The sequence below is a fragment of the Drosophila arizonae genome, chromosome 4, assembly GCF_054131065.1.
Source record: "Drosophila arizonae isolate 15081-1271.41 chromosome 4, UAZ_ARI_1.0, whole genome shotgun sequence".
NCBI lineage: Eukaryota > Metazoa > Arthropoda > Insecta > Diptera > Drosophilidae > Drosophila > Drosophila arizonae.
In genome coordinates, this window is record NC_142924.1 from 14,839,154 (window position 1) to 14,865,097 (window position 25,944).

At 37.6% G+C, this 25,944-nt stretch overlaps 8 protein-coding genes across 13 annotated transcripts; 5 read left to right on the forward strand and 3 right to left on the reverse strand.

Annotated features, from left to right (window-relative positions):
• The first annotated feature begins 221 nt into the window (after window positions 1-221).
• Csas (CMP-sialic acid synthase) lies at window positions 222-1,373 on the forward strand. The gene is made up of 5 exons (XM_018008829.2): window positions 222-380; window positions 483-673; window positions 744-948; window positions 999-1,166; window positions 1,235-1,373. Exons 1-5 carry the CDS (start codon window positions 289-291, stop codon window positions 1,329-1,331), a joined length of 753 nt encoding a protein of 250 aa, XP_017864318.2. The 5' UTR covers window positions 222-288; the 3' UTR covers window positions 1,332-1,373.
• Window positions 1,374-1,501: 128 nt separating this feature from the next.
• CRIF (growth arrest and DNA damage-inducible proteins-interacting protein CRIF) lies at window positions 1,502-2,326 on the forward strand. Its single transcript, XM_018008831.2, has one exon. The coding sequence runs from the start codon at window positions 1,523-1,525 to the stop codon at window positions 2,216-2,218; it is 696 nt and encodes a 231-aa protein (XP_017864320.1). The 5' UTR covers window positions 1,502-1,522; the 3' UTR covers window positions 2,219-2,326.
• Window positions 2,307-10,379, reverse strand: Ugt50B3 (UDP-glycosyltransferase family 50 member B3). Of its 2 annotated transcripts, none has more exons than XM_018008827.2 (6): window positions 10,075-10,379; window positions 4,856-4,996; window positions 4,231-4,414; window positions 3,873-4,169; window positions 3,023-3,810; window positions 2,307-2,952 (listed from the first exon to the last, which is right to left on the reverse strand). In XM_018008827.2, the coding sequence occupies exons 2-6, from the start codon at window positions 4,990-4,992 to the stop codon at window positions 2,790-2,792; spliced, it is 1,569 nt and encodes a 522-aa protein (XP_017864316.1). In that variant the 5' UTR covers window positions 4,993-4,996; window positions 10,075-10,379; the 3' UTR covers window positions 2,307-2,789. The 2 variants fall into 2 exon arrangements, with proteins under 2 accessions (XP_017864316.1, XP_089322976.1); XM_089466850.1 differs by lacking the exon at window positions 10,075-10,379 and adding an exon at window positions 5,124-7,398.
• A 933-nt stretch (window positions 10,380-11,312) lies between these two features.
• Window positions 11,313-13,616, forward strand: LOC108614565 (serine protease inhibitor 77Ba-like). Its single transcript, XM_018008739.2, has 6 exons — window positions 11,313-11,436; window positions 11,620-11,898; window positions 12,053-12,470; window positions 12,536-12,806; window positions 12,869-13,237; window positions 13,295-13,616. The coding sequence occupies exons 2-6, from the start codon at window positions 11,886-11,888 to the stop codon at window positions 13,559-13,561; spliced, it is 1,338 nt and encodes a 445-aa protein (XP_017864228.1). The 5' UTR covers window positions 11,313-11,436; window positions 11,620-11,885; the 3' UTR covers window positions 13,562-13,616.
• On the reverse strand, window positions 13,563-16,134 carry Rbbp5 (retinoblastoma binding protein 5). Of its 2 annotated transcripts, none has more exons than XM_018008738.2 (8): window positions 15,995-16,134; window positions 15,483-15,580; window positions 15,200-15,420; window positions 14,931-15,137; window positions 14,646-14,827; window positions 14,464-14,583; window positions 13,782-14,410; window positions 13,563-13,712 (listed from the first exon to the last, which is right to left on the reverse strand). In XM_018008738.2, exons 2-8 carry the CDS (start codon window positions 15,499-15,501, stop codon window positions 13,624-13,626), a joined length of 1,467 nt encoding a protein of 488 aa, XP_017864227.1. In that variant the 5' UTR covers window positions 15,502-15,580; window positions 15,995-16,134; the 3' UTR covers window positions 13,563-13,623. The 2 variants fall into 2 exon arrangements, with proteins under 2 accessions (XP_017864227.1, XP_089325100.1); XM_089468974.1 differs by having other exon boundaries at window positions 15,918-16,051.
• eRF1 (eukaryotic release factor 1) lies at window positions 15,667-21,664 on the forward strand. Of its 4 annotated transcripts, none has more exons than XM_018008462.2 (8): window positions 15,667-15,826; window positions 16,361-16,680; window positions 17,988-18,163; window positions 18,228-18,697; window positions 18,943-19,098; window positions 19,174-19,371; window positions 19,438-19,585; window positions 21,293-21,664. In XM_018008462.2, the coding sequence occupies exons 2-8, from the start codon at window positions 16,595-16,597 to the stop codon at window positions 21,373-21,375; spliced, it is 1,317 nt and encodes a 438-aa protein (XP_017863951.1). In that variant the 5' UTR covers window positions 15,667-15,826; window positions 16,361-16,594; the 3' UTR covers window positions 21,376-21,664. The 4 variants fall into 4 exon arrangements, with proteins under 4 accessions (XP_017863951.1, XP_017863953.1, XP_089325103.1 ...); XM_018008464.2 differs by lacking the exon at window positions 21,293-21,664 and adding an exon at window positions 19,852-20,771; XM_089468977.1 differs by having other exon boundaries at window positions 15,702-15,826; window positions 16,485-16,680.
• LOC108614365 (cysteine sulfinic acid decarboxylase) lies at window positions 21,152-24,239 on the reverse strand. The gene is made up of 4 exons (XM_018008461.2): window positions 23,447-24,239; window positions 23,023-23,210; window positions 21,994-22,966; window positions 21,152-21,939 (listed from the first exon to the last, which is right to left on the reverse strand). Exons 1-4 carry the CDS (start codon window positions 23,627-23,629, stop codon window positions 21,760-21,762), a joined length of 1,524 nt encoding a protein of 507 aa, XP_017863950.1. The 5' UTR covers window positions 23,630-24,239; the 3' UTR covers window positions 21,152-21,759.
• Window positions 24,240-24,318: 79 nt separating this feature from the next.
• Window positions 24,319-25,912, forward strand: kin17 (kin17 DNA and RNA binding protein). Its single transcript, XM_018008952.2, has 2 exons — window positions 24,319-25,465; window positions 25,530-25,912. The coding sequence occupies exons 1-2, from the start codon at window positions 24,494-24,496 to the stop codon at window positions 25,728-25,730; spliced, it is 1,173 nt and encodes a 390-aa protein (XP_017864441.1). The 5' UTR covers window positions 24,319-24,493; the 3' UTR covers window positions 25,731-25,912.
• Window positions 25,913-25,944: the final 32 nt, after the last annotated feature.

Here is a 25,944-nt window from a genome sequence, read left to right on the forward strand (position 1 = left end):
AAATGTCAATTACGGCATAACAAAAACGTAATCAACATTAAGGTGGACCGGACTATATGAAAAGAATGATTAAATATTGAATAAAACAAAAAACTAAAATAAAAAAAAGATAATTTTAAATTATTTATTCAAATAAATCGCTATATTTAATAATAAGAACAAATATATAATAATATCCAAAATATAAATAATAAAAAACACTGAAAACTAGGGTCACCTTAAAGTTAGTTCTTGTAAGCTTTGCATCCGAATCGTATCTAAATTTAGTTGTTCTTTTTACTCAGGACCATGTGCTATATAATCATGATAGCTCTTCAGATTTTGTGTTTTACACTTGTGTTACAGTGGGTTACTGCACAGGTGGATGCAAATTCCTTTTGGTAATAATTGAAATTATCTATTTGATAACGAAAGCAAATATTGAAAGCGATGCTGAAAGTGATAACTTTCTATAAATTAATCCAAATTATCTGTCTAAATAGCTCGACAAACGATTTACATGCTTTAATACTAGCTCGCGGGGGCAGCAAAGGAATTCCATTTAAGAACTTAGTTGAAGTTAATGGCTTATCATTGTTGTCACGTAGTATTATAACCATAAGTAATTCCAGTTGTTTTAAGCATATATGGGTGTCCACGGATGATGATAAAATTGCATTAGAAGCCAAGAAATGTGAGCCTTTCAAATATCTTTAATGCTTCTATTATGCACACTTCCTAATAATCGATTTTTATCTTTATAGATGGGGCACTAGTGCATATTCGACCAGAGGAATATGCGAGGGATGAAACTTCGTCCATAGAAGCCATCAAAGAATTTTTAGAAGCTCATCAAACAATTCAGAATTTTGCTTTGTTTCAATGCACATCTGTCTTTTTAAAAGAAAAATATATTAAGGAAGCGGTTGATAAATTTCAGTCACATGATTGTGTATTTTCCGTTAAAAGGTAAGATGTAAACGGTATATTTAATATATGCTAACATATTGTTTTAATAGATCCCATCAATTACGTTGGAAATTAGTTGACAAACAAATATTGCCTGATAATTTTTATTTGGAGGCTAGGCCACGAAGGCAAGACTGGAAAGGTGATATGGTTGAAGCAGGAATGTTTTATTTATCAAAAAGAATGCTTGCAACAAAGGGTCTTCTACAAAATGAAAAGTAAGTTTCATATACATATGTACATATAGTAAAGAAAATCACGTGATATTTCCCAATTTGAATTTCAGTTGCGCTGTAGTGGAAATTGCAGCTGAGGATGGCCTAGAAATCGATACATATAGAGATCTAACCGTAGCACGTTGTATTATGGATAACAAAGCTTAATCCTTATGAAATTTATTATCAGATGTATGACCAATATTTTTCTTATTGTGTTTTCGAAATAACTGTAATGCTCAACGATTAATTACATTATTCTTATCGATAGTATTTTTGGTATTTTCAACATTAAACCAGCTCTAGTTTGTTTCTATTATTGATATGTTTACTAGTTTTAATAAACGAATTGGTTAAATATGAATTTTCACAAATTAATTCGGTCTGCTGAAAGTATCATCGGACGTACGAGATATTATAGCAGCGTTGCGAAGGAAGAGCTGCCGGCATCATTTGTTGTGGAGGATGTGGAATATGTGCCTGAGCGGGATAAATCTGGACTGCGGCGACAACACAAAAATGTGCTCCACGAAACATTGCCATACGACGAGGCACATTCCTGGATACATTTGACTGAAAAGTATCAAAGAACCCTGTATGGGCGTTATGGGTCGAAAAGTAATGTCAATCCTAAAATATGTTTCGGCACACTAGCCGAACGAACAAAAGCCCAAGAGCTGCAAAGCATTACGCAACCTGAGACTTTGCCGGAATTATTGGAAAAACTTCGCATTAAAAAAGAGGCGAAGCAAGCAGCTATAAATGAACGCGAAGAGAACATACAAAAGAAGCTGGACAAACTGGAGCAATGGAAGGCAGAATTAAACGCAAAGGTTGAAAAACGTAGAGCAGATGCCGCAGCTGCCATTCAACGCAAGGAACGTTTAATTGAAGAGGTTCGTCGGCATTTCGGATTCAAGGTGGACGTACGTGATGAACGCTTCAAGGAAATGCTCGAACAAAAGGAGAAGGAGGACAAGCGCAAACAGAAGGAGGCCAAGCGAAAGGTCAAAGAGGAGAAGATGATGGCGAAATTAATTCAACAAACAAGCTAAAATAATTGTTTTCAATTATATATTAATGTCAGATGGCGATTTGTCATATTTCATAATTCATAAAATGTTTCTACATAAATAAGATCAGTTTGAATTGAAAAGCTTTAATTCCATTTTATTTTATTTCAATTGTCCAAGTCATTTCTACATAAAACGTTGCGTACATACAAAAAGAAATAGATTATTTTCGTAGACTTTGGTTTAAATTTTGCACAAACAATTTAAGCATATTCAAAATTGATGTTTAAACAACTACTTAAGTGTAACATTATAAATATAAACACTATATACAAGGCACTTTATCCGATAGAGTGAAGAGAATTTAGATGGACGACAAATAATAATTCACACACAATGTCTATAGGAAACTGCATTTTTTACAAAAGATAAGGAGGGTAGGAAGGCAAAGGCATTAGATTAATCTAATATTAAAACCGTTTACTAAGTACCTTAGGCTTAAACATTTTAAGTCTATCTTAGATAGAAAATTCATTTTTTTTAAACCTTATTATTTGTCAGGCCGTAATTCGAGTTCGTCCAAAGCATTATAGATGGTATTTCTGTGCTGAATTTATAATTTTTTTGACTTCTTTTTGGTTGTTGGTATTAAGTTGGGATAGTGCGGGTTGCGCACCTTCTCAGATCGAATATCCAAGCGCCTCAGAATTAATATCAGAGCGCAAAGCGCTAACAAATAGAGGCCAACAACGTCCAGTAGATAGTACTGCCACCAGCTGAAACAAAGACAGAAATATACATAAGTAAGATATTATATAAATATGGTAATTTGTGAAATATCTCTACCTCATGTTTCGCGCTGGAGTCTGTAGATGATAAGCTCCATTGTGCCGTAGCACATACTCGGTCCAGTAGATAGCTGTGTCCAGTGCTGTAGATCGCTGATCTAGCAGCAGATTCTGTCGATATCTGGCTGCATTTCTGTAGCGCGGATCGTGGATCACCTTCATGATGGACTTGTAGAGCTGATTGGTGGACAACGTCTCCAGGTCCAGCTTTATAGCATATCCATCAACCTCCGCCTTGGCCGAGTTGACATCGTGATCACAGAACACGGGCATTGTGACCACCGGCACACCGTGGTAGACCGTCTCGAACATACTCAGCAATCCTCCATGCGTGATGAAGGCTCTCAGCTGACTATGTCCAAGGATGTCCTGTTGTGGAAGCCAGCGTGAAAGTTTCACATTGGGCGTGAGATCCTGCATATCGGCAGCACTGCCCTCATACTTCCACAGCACATTGTAGGGCAGGCGAGCAAAAGTCTTGACCAGCATGCGACGCAGTGACTCCGGCATGTTGGCAGCCTTAACAGATGAGCCCATCGATACATAGATGAAGCCAGAAGCACCCGATGCCGAAATGAAGTCATCCAAATCCTTGGGCAAGGGTCGTGCTGGCTTGCAATGGATGCAAGCCACCTCTGCCACATTTGGATTCAGTGCACGAGGATACGACACAACTGCATGTCCATTCTGCAGAATGAAGCTAACGTTGCGTGACATATCGTACGGATGGGGTATATGCGCACCCAAGTGATCCCGCATAATGCGATGAGTGCGGCGCATCACATACTACGAAAAGTTTAAGATTGATAAAGTTAAGTTCAACTTGGATTAAGTCTCTATACACTTACGCTGTGTAATATATTCTGACCGATTTGCATGCCAGTATTCAGAGCTCTTTCGTAGAGACTCATTTGATCCGTGAAACTGGAGTAGAAGTTGGGAGTTATTGCATAGCTGGCAGGATTTCCGGCTAAGGACAAGCTGCCCGTATAAAAGCCAACTGTATTTATATACATAAATGGTATTTTATACAGATGCGTTAGACCCTGCAGGCACTCAGGATAGGCGCCATCCAATATAGCTAGATCGAATGTGCGATTCGCTAGATCCTTGGTTTCCGCATCACCCAACATGGCATCACAGGACTACAAAGTGCAAAGGGTATTCTTTACATATGAAATATATCTGATCAGTAAGTTGTCCCACCTCAAAGGCATATCGTAGCCCATCCCAGGGCTTAATGGGCATTTCGCCATTCATTCTGGCACCCAATAGATCCCAATTCGTATAGTTCTGTATATACTCGACCAAACTGGCTGGCGTGACTTCATGCAGACCATCAATATGAAAATCTGCTGGAAATCCGCTTAGAAACGTGATATTGTGGCCCCTGAAATTGTCAGAAGTTAAATTAATAATCAATTAATTTTTTTTTTATATTTATATAGAGAAGAAGCTTTATATCTATTAGCAGTCTCATTTAATGCTCAGTTCCGTATTTTCCCCCCTTAATTATTTAAAGCTTGGTCACTACCGAGCGTTACTAATGATTTTCTTAAGCTATTTTATTGGCTTTTAAAAATGCCTTCTAGATGCCTGCAGCGAAATGCCTTCGTTGTCGTTTTAGAGTCTTTCACGCTTGAGCTTACAATTTATTTAGCCTCGTTTGCGCATTATATCATTTAAGAAAGTTTTACTGACGTTGACGTTGCCAATTATATAACATGTTACAACATATTGCGTTTTATATATAAACAGTGATATGCTAGGTGATTTTTTTTTTTTTTTTTTTGTTATAGATGTTTTATAAATTGTATATAATTTTACCCACCTGCTTATCAAGCCTTTGGCCAGTTCCCAGAATGGAATCTTGTGGGATTTGGTGCCACCCATCGTGGCCATTAAGATATCAGCAGACAAGGCCTGGCAGGTGAATGTGACAATTAGCAGGTAGCGTATTCCTAACATGTTGCTGCACAGAAAACATAAAATCAATTTAAATTTAACATTATTTTTCTCGTTTTGTTTTTGTTTTTTTTTTTTTAATTGTTTAATTCATGTTGGCACAATTTTAATTATCGAACTTTGGAGTGACCCACCGACTGCTGCGACTTCAAAACCGTATTTAAATTCAAATACGCCAGCAGCTTGATTTTATAGTTCTAATTTTTAATTATATAGTATAAAGACGTATATACAAATTTATAATATACATAATAATCCAAATAGTAAAGCGTGGCCAATGTTCAGAGCTCCGGCATTTAAAGCATGTAATCGAGCGGATAATGCTCTTGATTCTTCCACCCAAAATAATATACATGGCATATATATATATAATTATTCTGTTGTTCACAAAAATGCGTTTTAGACTAATCGTAAAGCGGGCTTTAATCACACTATTGCCTAAAAGTCTGCGCACGTGCCAACGCTGAGCTCTAAACTTTGACACGGGCAAATGTAAGCGAATTATCAAAGATATTATGATCATCATAATTAAATGTGAAGAAGAACATTTAGGCTAAAAATGAGTTACTTGAACTTTGATATACCCTGTAAAGAAGCTAAGCTTGTTGGCATTGTTGTGCTTAAATATTTGTATTTAAAATTTCTTTTACGTAATATCTGTATGCTTTACATACATTTATATTTTTCAGTGACCATGAAACGACAATTGTTACAGGGTATACATAGAAGTGTCATGAAATGGGTAGAATGTACAACAGGTTTGCAGCTCCTAATTTGATTTTCGTCAGGTTCAGCGGGGTTAAGTGATGGGTGAAATGCATGAAAAATGAAAAAACTAATTAAGGCACAAAAAAACAATATAATATACAATATACAATACTTAGAATACGACCCTAATGAACGTCGAAACAAATTATTGGACTGAAAGCATTTTGTATTTTGTACTCGGATGTACCACAAATTTAATACGTACACATATACTTAATATGTATGTATGTATGTATATATAAATAAATGAGGTAATTTTCTATAAACATATTATACAATTCGAAAGATAGACGAAAATAATTGCAGAGACTCATCTTAATGGCCAACTCAAACTCAAGCGTGTCTCAAAAACGTTTTTCAATCTTGAAGCAACCGAAAATAAATGGAAAAAAAATAATAGCGCTTATCTTATATCTATATTTCAACAATCTAACGGGCAACGAATTTTCTTTTTAATTGGTCACGCTGTCGACCGAGAAAATGTAAAAAACTCAGCGACTTGAACGTACTCTATAAGGAGTTGGTAGAAGGAACTGGAAGAGTGGGCCAATATGGATAACATGTTATGTGTGATAATGAATTTAAGAGTGTTTATAAAGATTCTTGAGCTCTTTAGCTCTTGAATATGAATATACTGGCCTGAATAAAATAGATCAAATATGCTCTAAGATGTCCTATACGCCGTCTTTTTGAGCATATTTCTAGAAGTAACTGGACATATCTTATTTTTAGTTGCAATTTTAGATCGACCTCTACCTCTATCACGCCCACTTGACTGCACTAACTAGTCTACCTCGTTATCCGTTTTGTTTTCTACTTTTGTGTACATTTGAGCAACTGCTTAATTTAGGCAGATTGTAGCAGCTACTGGGCTTTCGAAAAGCTCATGCGTTTGTTACCAGCTAACCGTAGACAAATCGAGTAAGGGTAACTAGCGCCATGGTTGAGCTTGAATTCCACTCGAGAAACCAGTTCCAGCATTCAGAGTAAGACTCTAAAATAATTGCCATCATTGTACGTGCATTGGGTTGAATGCGCCGAAAACGAAAATGAAAACCAAAATGAAAATGAAAATGAAATTGAAATTGCAGGCCTTGTAAACGCAGCAGAGTGTAAGTATATGGGTGCTTAGGTGTGTGTGGTAATGGATGATTCCGAATAATTAAAAAGGCAGATTGTACAGCTAAGAGCATGTGGAAATATCCTAAATACTAAATGATTAGCGAGTAGAACGAGCTGCTGGCTCAAAATAAAGAAATATGCCTGGCTAAGTTGAGTTGCAAATAACCTTGCAAGTTGATTGATTTAATCATGTTTTCAATACATGCCAATTATGCATAAATATTTATGTTAAGTTCAAGGCAATCGTACAGGATCTAGGCTATGAGAGCATAAGAGGAGCGTGACAGCAAACCAGTTGGCAACACAAACTCCAATTGGATTCTTATTCGAGGTTGATTCTTAATCCTTGACCGCTTTACATTACATATTATTGATGTTATATATATTTTGCAATATTATCAAATCACGGATTTTGCTTTTTTGCGCAAAATAGTTGTAAGTTAACTAATAACTTGCTTGAGTAATAAGCATTTGAGCTTGAAAAATGAGTAGTGGAACCGTATGAAGTAGTTGGGATAACTACTGCTATAAGGATTAGCTCTCAGTACTCAGTGTCCTCAACCTCTTTTATACAGCAGAATGAAGAATTATTTATTATAATCATCAAATACTTATCGAATTTCTAAGTTAGTTTTCTTTGCTACTCTCCATACTCTGCAGATGATTCTCGAATATTAAAGCGAACTCCTGACAATATCGCTCACATTGAATCTAAAAAGTTCCTAGAATATTCAACTGCAATCTATATTGTATACTTCTTTCTTAATTAGTATAAGAATAAGAGTTAATTAAGCATTCTTAAATAATGTATATATTTAGTATATATTACTAGTATTATTTATAGCTAGATAACTCTTTTTACAGTGTCTATATTATGCAAGCTTGCTTAATTTGATTTGAGAACATTTCAATTTCAAAATTGCTAAGATTTGAAAAGCTGAAATCCAGGTTTGATTGCTTTTGAGATTCGAATTGCATATCAAATTAAGGCGTTTCACAGTTGATGTCGCAAAAAAACACACATTTTCGCATTACAAAATTGACCACAAGTCCATGATTAGCACAAATGAATGCCTTGTTTTTGTATTATTTTTTTGTTTTTTTTTTTTGTTTTTTTTTTGTTTTTTTTTTTTTTTTGTTTTTGGGTTTGCAATATAACCAGTTTGCTATGCTATAGTCTGAATGAATTGCAGAAAAAGAGCTTTTATACACTTGCTTGGGGAGTAGTTAAAATTTGTCACGATTTTGTTGACACATCAAATATGCATTACAAGAGCTTAAATTTGAGTTAACGGTATCACCGTAAACATATACTTATGTGAGCTATAAGAAAAAATATAAACCTTGCGTGAGAGATTAACGTATTACACACATGTACATATGTGATGTGGATCATTGATAAATCGGGCGGTATTTCCGAAACACGAGTCTACAAGGGTATTACGCGCTTTGTTAATGCGGCGAATACTTTTAGACATATTTATTTCGAGAGATATGGATGTGCTTGGATCTTTTGTATTTTGAGTCTTAGACATAGTCAACTAATTAACCTGTCAATTTTATATGCGCAGTTAAATAATGAAACATGCACAAAAAAATAAAAATAAATAAATAAAACTGAAAAATAAAGAAACAACAAAGTGCTTTGATATTTTTGCACACAGCTTTTGTCGCAAGATGTGCCAAAAACAAGAAATTATTAAAGAAAAAAACATTAAAAAAAAAAAAAAAAAAACATTGTGCAATTTAAAAACATATTTTGACTATTTATAACAAACAAGCTAAGCATTTACAATGACAATGCCAACAAAATGAATAAGAAGCAGAAAAAACGCCTACTATGGAAAAAAAGTATCGAACAATAATTTTGCATTTAAACAAAAAACGAGGCATTGTTGCTCATCTTGTTCCTTTGTCAATGTCACTTGCAATTTGTTGTTTCTTTCTTTTCTTTTTGTTTTTGTTTATTTTTTCCCACTTTTTAGCTTGTGCCAATTTGGCGCACATAAATTATTTGCAGCTGTGACAAATAAAAGCATAGAAAACACAGCAAAAAAGAAATATAAACTATAAATGATATTTTTCAGAGGCCTAATTAGCATATTTTTTGGGTGAAGAAAAAAAACTTTCAAATGAAAAATATATGTATAATCAAATTTGTCTTGGAATTTTTTATATCAAAATGTTTTTTTTTTTTACAATTTTTGTAATTTTTTGTGTGTTCCAATTGGCCTGCCGCCGCTGTTATATAATTTATATACATTTGCCTGTGTGTTTGCTTAAGTACATGATATAAATAACAAGTGTGTGGACTGCGCAACAAGTTCGTGTCGCAAGTCTTTTGTTTTTTCAAGCTTATTTTTATGAAACTTCTGCAAAGTTTTTCTTGAAAGTTCAAGCTAAGTGGAGCTGCATTAATTGTGTTGACCTTGCCCTGACCCAACGCATCTATTATGTTTACAGTAATGTTGCTGTTTTTGTTGCTACTACTATTGTTGTTGTCTGGGGTCAGTTTTTTTGCGCAATCGATTGGCTTTCGCGCCGGTTTTTGTTGTCTGTTGTGCAAATACACATGACTCGAAAAGCATATTTACAGCCAAACATTTATGGCTATGTGTGCGTGTGTGTGCCCATATGTATGTGCATGTGAGTGAGTGAAAAATCTGGTTATCAATTTCTTGGACAACGTAACACTTGAGTCACTTGCTGCAGCAGCAGCAGCAGCACAAGCAGCAATGACAACAAAAGTAACAGCAACAACAACAACAAACATGGTCAGCAACACGTATTGCACTTGCAGCATTCACATTAAAAAAGTAACTGTTTATGCCCAATATCCTATATATAATCTATATATAGACGTGTGTGTGTGTGTATGTTTATTACGTATTCAGGTCAAAGTTAATAATTTCTTTTATACAAGTTTTGATTATTTGGTTGTTTCTGTTGTTGTTATTGTTGTTATTGCACTCTCTGAAGTTCAGGTCTTGTCGTCTTTTTGTGCCTTGTTGCACGTTTCATTGGCCGACCAACGTTCAATTCAATAATTTTTTTTATTTGTATTTTTTGGGCTCGTGCATAAGCGTAGCAGTTAACATACTTTCACCAATGCAAATGTATTATTTAATACAGCTACAATACAAAAAACAAGCATTTTGTTTCTTTTTGCACTGTCCACTTTCACGTTAATTTTACCGTTATCCGTTAACTGCAACCAGCTCTCAGAATAAAAAACTTCACTTCACTTCGCTTCGCTTCACGTCGCCTCGCTTCCTTTAAATATGCTAAATATCGCACATTATTTCTTTTACAATATGCAAAGTGTTTAAACGAAACAATCACTAGACAGACACACACGCACTATAAAAACATACATATGTGTGCGTGTGTGTACTTTAACTATCAAAGTGATTTTTCTTATACTCCGTTTGCTCCGGCAAGTTTTGTGCAGCACGTAAGTAGTTTCACCGCGCGATCCCATCGACTAACTAAGCAAAGTTGTTGATAAAAACGCCGTTATGGCATTTTCGGAGATACGCTGTTGAATGTAACGACAAACAAAACGTTACGTTGTTTGTGTATTTTTCTCGGTATTATTTAGCGCTTTTCTGCAAGCAGCGCTACTAGTTCCATTTAAAGACGTTGGGAGCAAAATTGATTTGTTAAATGAAATATTTATTACGAGATATATTTAAATAAAAGTGTCAATGAAAAATGTTTATAAAATTGTTATTTTTATATCTATTAATATTTCAATAAATAGTATCAAATAATTGTTTTAATCATTATATGTGCTTACAGTTACTTACGATCTATTAATTTTCCCATATATATATTTAACAATCATTGGTACATTAACTTTCCAAGCCACATGTTTCCGTTTCACAATAATAATTCTGAAGGCTCTTATCCGTTTTATTTAAGCAAAGACATAAACCTAAAAAGGTGGCTTAAACTTAACTAACTACTGTCGATACATAGATGGCGCTGCTAAGCGGATAAAAACGATTGCCTAATTTTGTGCACCATTAAACTAACTCGGAACTTTAAAATTATTTAAAAGTATTTTGTGTTTTTTTAAATATTTTTATTCTATACTAAAATTACTGATAACGTTGAATTAGGTTAAGATTTTGTATTATAATCTCCATCTATTTCCCACTTATATAATGGTAATTTCATATTCATTTCATTCATGAAATGAAGCTGAGCTTTGATTTCAATCAAGAGAGTGACTAACCATGCGCAATTGAAATACATTTGTTTTATTGCGGAAACTTTACTCACCCGCCTGTTGTTTAGCCAATTAATATTTACTTTAAGTTCGGTTTTTAATAGACAAAACACCAATGTTCCCATGCTACTCTCTCTCCCTCTCTCGCTCTCTCTTACTCGCTCTCTCTTTCTCTGTTTGTGATCTCGCGTAAGACTGCATATGTATGTGTTGCGTGTGCTCGTGTGAATCCGTGTGTGTGTGCACATTTATCAGCATATGTTTCAATGGCCTTAGTCCAGTGTCAGTCGCTTAATTGGTTTCTACGGCATCGGATCTCTCGGGTATGTGCGGAGTTTGATGATATTTTGGAATCACTTATAAAAATAAGAAATCATATTATATAAACTATAACAAGTTCACAAGATACTAGCGTCTTATACGCATATATATAAAATATTGACTTGCGTATATATATATATATATATAAATATATGTATATATGCTTACTTATTATATGTATTTAGTGCGAGCTACACTGCATTCCGGTTTTGGATTAATCAACAAATCGACGACGACGACAAGGCGAAGGCGAAGACAAGGGAGACGTGTGGTGCGACGTCAGAGACTATTTTAAATTCAAAACAAGACAAAAATCCCAATCGAAAACGGAAAAATTCGCATAAATTAAACTGTTCTCACATCATACTCGAGTTGCGAATCAATGCCGAAATAAGAGACATATCAATATCAATTCCTAAAATATCTGAGACGAACACAAAGGAATCTCAAGATGAATGTCATAGGTAAAACCCATTTAAGCTCTGCGTAATTTTTTTCAAGAATTAATTCAATTAAATGCTATATTCTTGAAAGTAATTAATGCAAGTAGATTATGTAGATTCTGGGAGACTTCCATCGACTATATCTACTATATATTATCGCTTTCATAAATTTCAGATCGTGTCTGCCGCCTTCTAGCTACAGCCCTCTTGCTCTGCTCCATTTCCTGGGCTCAACAGCGTCTCCCACAGCTTTCCGTTGGCTTCGATCTGCAGCCGCTGACGCCGGCGGCAGCTTTTCAGTCTCAGAGCGGTCAGGAATACGCTCTGCGCTCCAACTTCGATGAGGAGACGCTGCGCAGCGTGGCGCAGAGCTCACAGCAGTTTGGACTCGACTTCCTGAATCGCATCTCCGTGGTGGTGGCCAAACGTAACGTCGACTTTATGGTATCTCCCTTCTCGGTCTGGTCGCTGCTGATACTGCTGTACGAGGGCGCTGGCGGACAGACTTATGAGCAGCTGCGTAAGGCGCTGCGCATCAATGTGGACGACGAGAAGCTGCGCGCCGTCTACCGTGTGTGGAGCAGCTTTCTCAAGTAAGCCCAGCATTTGGTAATCAACTGTGGAGCTCTTGTTATTAACATTATCTTTGCCCATGCAGCACCAACAGCTCCGCGATTGAGGTGGCCTCCCTTCAGGCCTTGTACACGGACTCAAAGACACCGGTTAAGAGCACTTACAGAGAGGTTTCGAAATCATATGGTGTGCAGCCCGCGGAGGTGGATTTCTACAATCGCGAGACAATATTCCTAATCAATGATGCCACAAATCGCTCTACCCGTGGCCTCATACCCTATGCGGTGTTGCCTCAGGAGATTTATGGCGCCAAGATGTTTATGCTTTCGTCGCTGTATTTCAAGGGCCAATGGAAGGTGATACACAGATTACCCATATGTCGTTATACATATGCCGTAAATACAAAATTTACTCCTAGTACCCTTTCAATGTAAGTGCCACGCGTCCGGAGCCCTTCTATAATGAGCAGGGACAAGTCGTTGGGCAGGTGTCGATGATGTCGCAGGAGGGCAACTTTGCCTATGTCACCAACGTTGAAGGCTTGGATGGCTACGTACTGGAGCTGCCGTATGGCGAGCAGAATCGTCTCTCCATGATTGTTGTGTTACCAAAGCGGGGCTTCAAGCTCAACGATGTAACCAAAAACCTAATGGACTTGGGTCTATCACCAATCTTGAGGCGTCTGGAGAACTTTGCCCGCAATGCGGACGAGGACAATGTGGTGGAAGTTTTGCTGCCCAAGTTTACAACAACGACGGACTTTAACCTAAGGCAACTACTGCAAGAGGTGAGTGGACATCAAAGCCAGTTGTAGTTCTCTAAATATACAGAATGATTGTTACAGATGGGCATCCAGGATCTGTTTGATCAGAGTCGCTCAAATCTGAGTCGCATGGCCGATGGCCTGTTCGCCAAGCTCTGTGTGCATGCCACTAAAATCATTGTGGACGAGAAGGGAACCACAGCAGCGGCTGTCACTTCGGCCGTGCTGAGCAACAAGTCATCGCCGCCAAAGTTTTACTTAAACCGGCCCTTCCTCTACATGATTGTGGATAAGTCAACCAATTTGCTGCTCTTCGCTGGCCAAGTGAGAAATCCAAAAGCGGCTTAAGTCAAGTTAATATTTTCGTTTTAATGACATAACCTAAATAAACTATAAATGCGAATCAACTCTTATTTTTTCGCCCGCCCAGCAGCCTTTTTCCCTCCAATCGGTTGTTGTTTGTCTTTGCTGGCTTTGCTGGAAATGAGCGGATGTGTTTCTAAAAGAAAAACAAAAGTGAGGAAGCTGATTGTGTTATCTGTAGCATGAATCGCTATTTTTTACTTACCATCGGTAGGCGCGTCGGGCAGGCTGACATCATAGGGTTGCATGCGCCGGCGCTTTGAAGCCATTATGTCTTCTTCGTAGTCACGTGAATCGCTACCCACTAAAGCAGAGGGAGGATCTAGATTATCTTGCGTTGTCCAGCCATCCTCGGGATCCTCCACCTCGGGTGCCATGGGCAGGAATTGTAAGGCATTCTCATCTTCGCCCTCTTCGTCAGAGGAGCAAAATGCTGCAACCGGCTCCACTTTTTGTACATCCACCTCAATCTCCTCGTCCTGCTGAGCATCAGCATTCAAGTCCACCGACTTATCCTCATCGGCAATATCAAATTCAGACTCTCTTTCTTCATACTCAACGTTCTCATCCAGTTCCTTAAAGTCAGGCGCAAAAGCTGACCAATTCTCCACCTGATTCTGTGCCCATATCGAGACTAATCCTGAACTAATACTAGCTATAATTGGACGCACAGGATGCCAGACAACGTCCAGCAGCAACTCCCCTTTGGTGCCATGCAAAATCTTCACAAGATTTCCAATTGACTTTTCCCAAATATACAATGCATGCTGTCGAGCGCTGCCCGCACAAATGTATTCTCCATCGCCAGAGAAGCAACATTTCTTCCACGTTGTTCTACAATTAAGAATTACTATGAGAGAGGTGGGATAAATTGGCGGAGAACATACTTGTTGACCAGATCCTGTAGCTTTTGTATGGGCTCTGGCTCGCCATCTTTGCCCAATGCGATAATCTCTTTAGAATCGTAAACGCGGATCACACGATCGGATGTGTTTATGAGAAAGGCGCTAAAAAAGAAAGTTTCGTGGTTAAGTTTATTAGTTAACAGGGCAAGCAATGCCACACTTACTCCCCGCGACGTGCGAATTCAATGCTCTTCACAGCCGTTGCACTCGATGTTCCTACAATAATCCGAAAACTGGCGACTACCTCAAATGTCTCTACGTCCAGCACAAGGATTTTGCCCTTCGCATTGCCGGTGTATATATGTTTACCGCGTCGATCAAACGACGCAACTATATTCAAATCGCCCTGTCAAAGAAAATACAATGTTATACGTAAATCTTCGTCTACTTTCGGAGCTAATCAAAAAGCTGACACTCCGAATTTTTGTTGGTCTGCCAGGAAAACTTACATCAGAATCCAGCGGAAGGCAGCGATGTGAGCCTGCTATTTTAACTAAAACAGCAGCATAGCGCATTGGGCAGACAAGCAGGCGGCTATCGTTGCGTGGGTCGAACTGCACCTTTAGAACGGGTGAAGGGAAGCGATATTTGTGTTCCAATTCACCGGTAAGCACATCCCATATGCAAACATTGTTGTCAGTGGAAGCAGAGAGTAACTAGAAATGAAAAGCATAATTTAACATATTGATTAACGAATAACTAAGATTGCATTTGTCACTTTGTGGCCATTTCTAGTCCAGCTAAGACTGCAGACAGGATGTACGTGGGCTGATATTATTTTTGCTATACCGCGCGTCAAAAAATCCCAAATAACAATTCGTCCGTCATTGCAGCCGACGGCCAGTAAAGTTCCGTATTTGTTAAAGGCACAGGTAACAGCTAGCGATATGCAATCCAGGGAGCCATCAAACTCCTCGGGATAGTTTTGGCCAAAAGATTCTAAAAAGTAACAAAAATATGTATAATAATATATTATTTTAATAAATTAGCGCAAAACCTACCAAGCAGTTCTAAATTCATGTTTGGGTTTCTTCTTCTTTAATGACATTCACCTAAATTGTTTGTAATCGATAGACATGTTTATATATCGACAGCTTCCCTAAAATAAGAATCGTGATTTAATGTTCTTTTATGGAATAAATGACTTAATTGTTCTACAATTTATCAGTATAAAAAATTAAATAAATTAAAATAACCCAAATTTCGAATATTGTACATTTTTAAAAGAAATGTATAGGAAATGGAACCAAGTCCAATCAAATATGAGCTCAATCGCTGGCTTTCAGTATTTATTTCTTTTCAACATTCGGTCACACTAGATCCGAGTGGGTTTTGTGCGCACGTTGTACGTAAAAAGTTTTATATTTCAATTATAATAGCTTAAATCATATTACTAATATAAAAAAAGTGCAACAAGATCTTCTAAAACGCGATACCTATTAAATTCCAACTTATTTGGGTTACTTATTTAATTTTGTATGTGCTTGCGAAATGATTTTTGTGTCGACGTCACCTTTGGAGCCCCGCTCCCGCTCTCTTATTCGCGTTTAGTCTTCTGCTCTCATTCTCTCCTAGTGAAGTGAAATAATGAATTTGATTTTCAACTCAAGTTTAAATATTATTTTGATATCGTTTTATGAAAAAGAAAGTCAAATTTGAAAAAGCTGTGTTTTAATTTTATCCAAAATTGTAAATAACCCTTTCCGATTAGACTTTCTATCAGTTGTCGACGTATTTTGCTTCAGCTTTCTTTATATTACTTACATATGCATGTACACAACATCTACACCTACATATCCATCTACATCTACATATGCATCTACACATACATCTACAAAAACATATACATATTTATGTTTTGTATGTAATTATTTTTTAGTGTATTCATCGCCAACCACGTTAAAAGGAAGAACGTGAATGTGAATACAAAAAAGGCAACACAATCACAAAACTGAAACTTAAATTGAAAACAACAATTTTCGTTACATTTCCACTTCTGGCAGTGCAAGTGAATAGTCTACAAAGGCAAATAAAGGAGCACAGGCCACAGACCCGTTCTTTTGATTCCCAATTTGCACAAAGGACCGTAAATAAATAGCAATAAATACGCAAAATGTCTGGCGAAGAAACGTCTGCTGATCGCAATGTCGAAATATGGAAAATAAAGAAGCTCATCAAAAGCCTAGAGATGGCACGTGGGTAAGTAAGCCTGCCTATATAGTACGTAGTTATCATATTTTGTCAACTGGAATTTGTTATTTTTTCTGTTGATGTATGTTGGTACATACGAAAGTATTGGGTTAGGGGGGCAGAGGCTAGCCTTGCAGCGCGCCGTCGCTGTACACCGAAAAGGAGTGGAGTGAGTCGAATATCCGATTGTTATTTTGGACTCACCCCATGTTGTGGGCCGTCAATTGGCGATGAAAGTGCGAAAAAAAAAAGGGAGTGGGTCATCAAAGAGTATAAATTATCTTGCAGCTGATTTACTTTAGGTATTGCAGCTCCTTACGTAGCAATGTGATCAATATCTTGTTTGAATTGGTTAGAAATAGTAATGTTTTGGATCAAACCACTTTGATTCAGATGCGTGGCTGGCATTGGTAACAAACAAAAGCCCCATTGCTCTGTGTGGCGTTGCCCCACACAATCACCTACACAAGCACACAAACACGCATTGCTCAAACGGCTCTCAGCGATTGGAGTGTGTTATTGGCGCTCTTTCGCGCTCTTATTTTTGCAAAAATACATTGTGGGGAGAGCAACACGTTTTTGTCAGGTTTTTATCAGTTCAAACCAGACAGTCTGAGGCAACAAAGCATTCGAGTTGTGAGTAATGCGTGGAGCTAATGCTAATGCTAATGCCTTGCTGGCACCAAAATTAAACAATGCTTTTATTTGGTAAGAAATGCACTCGTTTGCATATTGAATTTAGCAATGAAACGTTGCATTAACAATTTATCTGCATTAATATACAGATGGTATACTCTCTGTCTCTATCTCTCTCTTCTGTTAAAATATTCATGATTCGGCTTACTATAAAAAGGTCAAATTTGTATTTGCAAACCATAACAAATCAATCTTGCGAGGTGCTGCAATTTGACATTCACAACGAGTGCTAGCCACCTGAAGCGACGGCATTGTGCCAGGTAGAGATGTCACACGAAAAAATATCGTATGCACTTGATCTGCATATCGATAGCTTAAAGTGTGATTGTGTTCGAATTGGTAGAGTTTGTTAACTGTGGGGAGGGTACGCAGATAGTGATCGTATTTGATTTATATATGTTGATAACAGCTGATACTACTGGCGACGTTTTCTCCCATTGCTCTTAAATATTTCTTTTCACTCATTACAAGTGGTTTGTAATCGATCTTTTCGGAAAAGTAACGTAATATTTGTAATGTTTTTATGGATTCTTTTTTTTTATTTTTCTTTTAAATATAAATTTGAAATTAACTTTTGTAGCTTTATATATTAAATGCATTTTTTTATATTTTCTTTGCAGAAATGGCACCAGCATGATTTCATTGATTATTCCGCCTAAAGATCAAATCTCTCGCGTCAGCAAAATGTTGGCCGATGAATTTGGTACGGCCTCTAACATCAAGTCGCGTGTCAATCGCCTTTCCGTCCTGGGCGCAATCACGTCGGTGCAGCACAGACTTAAGTTATACACCAAAGGTAAGTTGTTGATTCTATCTAGTATTAATATCAGTCAATTAATGATTAATGCTTTCTCTTGTAGTGCCTCCCAATGGTTTAGTCATTTATTGCGGCACAATTGTCACAGAGGAGGGCAAAGAGAAGAAAGTGAACATTGATTTTGAGCCATTCAAGCCCATTAATACCTCATTATATCTGTGTGACAACAAGTTCCATACGGAGGCACTCACTGCCCTGCTTGCCGACGACAACAAGTTCGGCTTCATTGTGATGGATGGTAACGGAGCTCTCTTTGGCACCCTGCAGGGAAATACGCGCGAGGTGCTTCACAAATTCACTGTCGATCTGCCGAAGAAGCACGGGCGTGGTGGTCAGTCTGCACTTCGTTTCGCCCGTCTGCGTATGGAGAAGCGGCACAATTATGTGCGCAAGGTGGCCGAGGTTGCCACTCAGCTGTTCATTACGAATGACAAGCCAAACATTGCTGGCCTCATTTTGGCTGGTAGTGCGGACTTCAAAACTGAGCTCAGCCAATCGGACATGTTTGATCCTGTAAGTAATCCAACACTGCTCAAGCATAGCTAGATCCCAAGGGCTACTTCCACTGGCCTCACCGACCGACACACAGTTAAATGCGTCTAGCAAAGTTTACGTAAGCTCAATCGCTATAGCTCTCAAATCGTCAGTCATGCAGCCAGTGGAGCCCAATTGTTATCCTGAATGATCAACAGAAACGTATGCAATACTATACAGCATATGTTTTTCATGTAAACTAATATATTTTTCTACAATTACAGCGTTTACAATCAAAAGTGATTAAGCTGGTGGACGTGTCCTATGGTGGCGAGAACGGTTTCAATCAGGCGATCGAATTAGCCGCTGAATCGTTGCAGAATGTCAAATTCATACAGGAAAAGAAACTCATTGGTCGTTACTTTGATGAAATTTCTCAAGTAAGTAAATAATAATAAAAAAAAAAAAAAAAAAAAAGAAAACTTATTAATATTAATCATAATGTTTATATTAAGGATACTGGCAAATACTGTTTCGGTGTTGAAGATACTTTGCGAGCATTGGAGCTGGGGTCTGTGGAAACCTTGATTTGCTGGGAAAATCTGGATATACAACGCTACGTACTGAAGAATCATGCGAACTCGACGTCAACGACAGTATTACATTTGACGCCCGAGCAGGAAAAAGATAAGTCTCACTTCACGGACAAGGAGGTGCGCAGATTAAAAATTGTATATTTAAAAAAAAAAAAAAAACTAATTGAAACTAAATTGTTACAGAGCGGAGTTGAAATGGAGTTAATTGAGTCTCAACCGCTTCTGGAATGGCTGGCGAACAATTATAAAATGTTTGGAGCCACCCTTGAGATAATTACGGACAAATCTCAGGAGGGCAGCCAGTTTGTGCGAGGTTTCGGTGGCATTGGCGGTAAGTAGTTGGCAAACAGCCTCTGGTTTATATATTTTTTAAATATCTGTATATAGTGCGAGTGTAAGCTAAACAATTAATTACGTATCTATTGTTTCCACTCCTCTTCCTTCATGCTGCTTTTAAACATAACTCTAAATGTAACTTGAACAACTTGACGACGCTCTTGTGCATAACCATCAAACTTTACTTGTTTTAATATACACACATATATATATACTTATATTTATGTATATATTTGTTATTTAAAATAATGTAATCTATAGGCATATTGCGCTATAAAGTAGACTTTCAATCGCTACAGGCTGATGAGCCACTGGAGGACGTTGATCTAGATGATTATTAAGAAAAGGAAAGAAAGAAAAATGAAAAGATATTAAATGAAATGAGAAAAAGAAAGCATTCGCACTGCATAGATTTTCGGATCTCAATACACACGAAATACTTTATTTGATTTCTTCTAAAACGCCATAAATTGTTCAAAACTTGATAGGAACCAATTTACTCGACGCATAGTTTTTAACAAATGATTCAAAACAAACACATTAATTGATATCCCTTCGCGTAATTCGATGTGGCCCATAAAATCAATATACATATTGAAATTATCCTTAGATTTATCTTTCATTTAAGCCTTCGGTTCGAACAAATTTTAATTTGATTGATTCCGGCATTTATTGGAATAGTCACATGTTTGTGTATTACATTAAATCTGAAATAGAAAAGTAAATATTCAAATTAGTTGAGCTCTTGCCGTGACACATAAAATAGATAAAGAATCCAGGCCATAAATCTTTACAAATATATGTACATGCGAGTATAGCAGGAATAATACTTGATTTACTCGTATTTAACACATTCGCGCGACTGTTAGAAATCTCGATATATATTTTTAAGCCATAGCGCAACTTGGCGAAATCATTTAAATTGTTTAATGAGTCTCGTTCAAATAGGTCCACTAGAAAACGTGGCATTATGCAGATATATACTCGTATTTGAGAAGCATTTAAAGTATTTACATAGGCAACTTCGTTGTTTCCATTTGACACAAGTTAAACGCGTAAAATTCTAATAACATAAAACCAAAAGCAACACACAGAAATAAAAACAATAATTGAAAATACAAAACCTGAATAAGCGTAAATAAATAAAAAATAGACACCTCCCGACAACGTAAAAAAAATAACTGCTTATAAATTACTATCGAAATTGTTTATGCATAAATTTGGAAGTTCCATCAGTCCCGACTTCATGATGCCGCTGATGAGCTCTACCCTTAACCACTGGAACTGGAATACCAAAGAATCTCTTTATATCCTAATTTATATTCAAGTCATTCACTCTTCTATTCCAAACTGTTTGCAAAGCACTTTGCTGATTTTGTATTTTAATTGAAATTTTGCTGTTGGGTTTCATTCTGTCAAGCTAATTTTTATTTAATTTCATTCTTACGCAAAGAATTTATGAACAATATTTGTCGAAATATTTATAAAAAATACTTGAATATACTAAACCGTTTATTAATATTATATTTCTGTCTAACAATGTGTTGTGCTATTATTTAGATTTATTTTCGCTTATTTTGTTGCACTTTCGCTTTTATCCTTTCAATTACAATGTGTTCTGTGCTCATTTGATTTATTTGATCTCTTTGCTAATTTTTATTTGATAATACAATATTTAATATGTTGCTAATGCTTCCCACAGGTATCTTGCGCTACAAAGTGGATTTCCAGAGTATGCAGCTCGATGAATTGGACAACGACTGCTTCGACTTAGATGACTACTAGAAAATTTCACACTGTTTTAATCAATTAATGAGACCGCAAATTGAATTCTGTTGATTTATAAAAGAAAGAAAACAATCGAAAACAATATAAAATAGAATATTTTAATAATACGAAAAGAACACACAAACACATACACACACACAATCCTTCTTCCATTTAACGTTGTTGGCGAATAAACGTAAAATTGCAAATAATACAAATACCATAAATTAAAAAAAGAACAAAGATAAAATGTTAAATCAAGAGAAACCATATATAAAAAAGAAACCGTTTTACTTGAAGCATCAAATTTGTATTATAATTTTTTCTTTATTTTTTATTGTTTTGGGTAAAGTATTGTCAGATTATAAACAGATTTCTAATTAAATATGCATTTCAGCACTGTCAGAGCTCGCCCAGACGTTCGATTTCATCCAATATTATATCCAACTCTGCAGCTTCGAGCACAGGGAAGCAAGTGAACACCATACGGAAGAAGTTGCCCAACTGGCGGCTACTTAGCGGTGAATACCCGATCATCAATGTGCCACTATATGCCATTTGTTCCTTGACTTTCGGTGCAACCTATTGGAAGAGATGTTAACAAAAATTCGATCGCATCTGGCAACTCATACTTACGGTATACAGACGCGCCCACCAATCTTCATTCTCCTCAGAGCTGGGCACTCGCATCGCTTTCGGAATGTACCAAAAGCAAACATTGGAGTATTCATGTTGATCGAGGACAAGTCTGAATCGATCAGGACGTGCGCGCAGCTTCTGCTCGAGTAAGCGTGCCATTTCAATGGCATGATCAACCAAGTGTCCATACAGCCCGTAACCACGTGCCTTAAGCATTAGCCAAAACTTGAAGGCATCGATTTTACGGCCACACTGAATGCTCTTGTTGCCGGTGTCGTAAGTAACATCATAGAACTTATCCTGCTGGAAAAGGTAGTTGACCTCAATGCTGTTGCAGCGTGCTAGCAAGTCCGATTCGTTGGTAAGGAATAAGGAGCATTGCAACGGAACGCCAAGTGTCTTGTGTGGATTCCAGGCAAAGGAGTTGGCGCGTTGTAGGCCCTTCAGCAGTAAGCGATTCTTGTAGGCGAGCAATACAGCACCGCCTAGACAGGCGTCCACATGCATCCAGAGGCCGTAACGTTGTGCCACATCAGCAATGCCGTCCAAGTCATCAAAGGCGCCCAGCACAGTTGTGCCTGCTGTTGCATTGATAAAGAATGGATCAAGTCCGGACTCCTTGGCTGCTTTAATCTTGTCCTCTAGATCGTCTAATGCCATTTGTCCTTTAGCATTGGTGCGCACAGCTATGCAATTGTCGGCCCCAATACCCAACCAGTGGGCAGCCTTTTTCAGGCTGTAGTGCGAATCCTCGGACGTAAAAATCACTAGAGGTCGAATACCAAACATGCCCGAAGACTTCACTGATGGAATGCGTTTATAACGGGCCAGAACCAGGCCGTACATATTCGATGCGGACCCCCCAGGCGCGAAAATTCCATCGCCATGACTATAACCGGCTAATCTACAAACCGCTGATATGACCTCAGTCTCGACCAGGCTAAAGACTGGTGCAACTTCAAAAGTATAACTAGAAAAGCAGCCATTTAAAATATCTTAAGGTTATATATATGTTTGACATATTACGAGCTCGTGTTCAATGCCTCAGTCAGCCAGGAGCCAGCCAATCCAAAGGGATCCATTTGACCAAATAGTTGATTGTGGAAGCGTCCATGGGAAGATTTTACAGAATATTTAATTACCTGTTGACAGATCTCTTCAATGTCGGATAGTGTGGATGTTTCCTTTTCCTTAATAGTCAGATTAATATGTTTCTATGGAATATACATACATATAAATATATAATGTATTACTTTGTAATGATAGAGAAGACGTTTCATGGTTGAATATGTGCATATAAAGATTAAAACAGCAAATCATTAAAATGATCAAGCAACTGCATAGTGAACTCTTTCAATGATGAGTATAAAAGTCGCTTATCGGGAACTGTCTCGGCTACTTTGACGAGGCGGAAGTCTAGACCTCGGATAGGAAGGACGGGGGCACTCACCTTCAGCTCGTCTGGCTGCATAAAATCGACTATTTTCTGTTGCTGCCATTGTTGTGGATCGGCACAGATAGTCTCCTCCTGCTGCACCAACTTGAAAACATTCTGTAGAATCCTCCAATCGTCCATTAACCTCACGCGAACGTCATCGACAATAGAGGCAGTAGTCTCACTTTCGCCATCCATTTCACTATATTTCCGATCGAACCTTCGCCAACCGCTACTCAACTGGGAATGAGAACTGATTGGCCGTATCGCTGCATTGGAACTCAGTTCGAGCTGAATGCTTGTTAGAGTTGTAAATTAATTAACCATAGTACATACACGGATCAATATACATATGTGTATATACATAGGCACCTACAGACGTATATATGTATGTACAGTTGGCCTGTGTTCGTGCCGGTATGCCACAACATTAGGGTGAACCTTTTCTTAAGTACCTAGTGTTTGTGGCTAAAAATAAGATTATAGAATCTACCTATTCTACGCTGGTTTGTTGATTATATCTTATCGAAATCAGCTTTACAATCGCGTTTGGTTAGTTTGCTCACGTATATTATACCTGCAATTTTGAATCAAGCACTTTTCACACTTATCGTGCTCAAAGCAAGTTTAGTGTTGAATGACTAGTAATTATCAATTTATTTATTACAATATGCAAGTAAAATGCGCATACTTGTTTTTTCTATTGCATAATTTAACCGGTATCAAATTTAGGTAAACACGATTGGTAGCTTAGTGAACATGTGAAAATCTTGAGTTATATTTCACTATATGCTAAACTTAAACTTTAAAAAATGCGCCCATGTATTTTGATAAAAAAAATTGTGTGACCCAATTATCTTCATTATAAAAACTGGTAATCGATTACAGTGCGATTAATATTATGTTCAAAATAACTGTTATCGCCTAGCAACAAGTTCACTGACTGTTCACTTGTGGAACTACATATCATATGGTTTAAGGGCAGCGGAACTAGCAGTTGGAGAATTATTTACATCTCTCGTTTTGTTTAAATCATTTAAAAATTACGAATAAAGTGGAAACATGGGTCGCGCTGAAGTTGGTACGCCCAAGTACTTGGCCAACAAGATGAAGGCCAAGGGCTTGCAGAAGCTGCGCTGGTATTGTCAGATGTGTGAGAAACAGTGCCGCGATGAAAATGGCTTTAAATGCCATACAATGAGCGAGTCGCATCAGCGCCAGCTGCTTCTCTTTGCGGATTCGCCTGGCAAGTTTCTGCACAACTTTTCCAAGGAGTTCTCCGATGGCTATATGGAACTGTTGCGTCGTCGCTTTGGCACCAAGCGCACGAACGCTAATAAAGTATATCAGGAGTACATTGCACACAAGGAGCACATTCACATGAATGCCACTCGCTGGCTGACGCTCTCTGACTATGTCAAGTGGCTTGGACGCACTGGACAAGTGGTGGCTGATGAAACGGAAAAAGGATGGTTTGTCACCTACATTGATCGCAGTCCGGAGGCTATGGAACGCCAAGCGAAAGCCGAACGCAAGGAGAAAATGGAAAAGGATGACGAAGAGCGTATGACCGAGTTTATTGAAAAACAAATTAAGAAGGCAAAGTCCAAAGAAGGCGAGGATGATGAAGCGCAAGAGAAGTACACCGAACTGAAACGTGAAGAGGAACAACCCCTAAAGCTGGATATAAGATTAGAAAAAAAGTTTCAGCCGGAGTCGATACTGGGTAAATCAGCGTTGCTCACAAAACGACCAGCCGACCAGCCAGATGAAAAAGTCTTTAAAAGACCCAAGCCAGTTCCGGTCGAGTCTAGCAGGTCAGCGCTAGATGAGATCATAAAACAGGAGGAGATGAAGAAGGAACGTGCAAATCGCAAGGATTACTGGCTCCACCCGAATATAGTAGTTAAATTCATCTCTAGCTCCATGGGCGATAAGTTCTACAAACAGAAGGCTGTGGTCCAGGAAGTTATTGATAAATATCGTGCAAAAATTAAATTCTTGGACAGCGGGGAAAAGTGTAAAGTTGATCAGGTAATTACCCAAACGTTCTAAAGCTTATACCATATACTTTATTAATAACATTTTCTATTGCCAGGCTCATCTGGAGACCGTGATACCTGCCTTGGGAAAAGAAGTGCTTGTAGTAAACGGCGCCTACAGAGGATCAGAAGCTCTGCTAAAAAAGCTAAATGAAAGCAAATATTGTGTTACCATAGAGATATTGCACGGTCCACTAAAAGGACGAATTGTAGAGAACGTGCAGTACGAAGATATTTGTAAAATACATGGCACGTAGTAGTAGTAAAGAGATAAAGTTAATTTTTTAGGCTTAGATTTAATTTTATACACTCGATGTTTTATTGTTCACATAATATAAGAAATGTAGAATAGTTTCATCTCAAAGTGAGTATACTGTGAAAAAATAATTCACGTTCTCTTCATGGTGCGCATTAAAGTTAATCCGAATGGCGAAACAAATCGGATGGATTGCTTTTAATTGCTTCTAATTT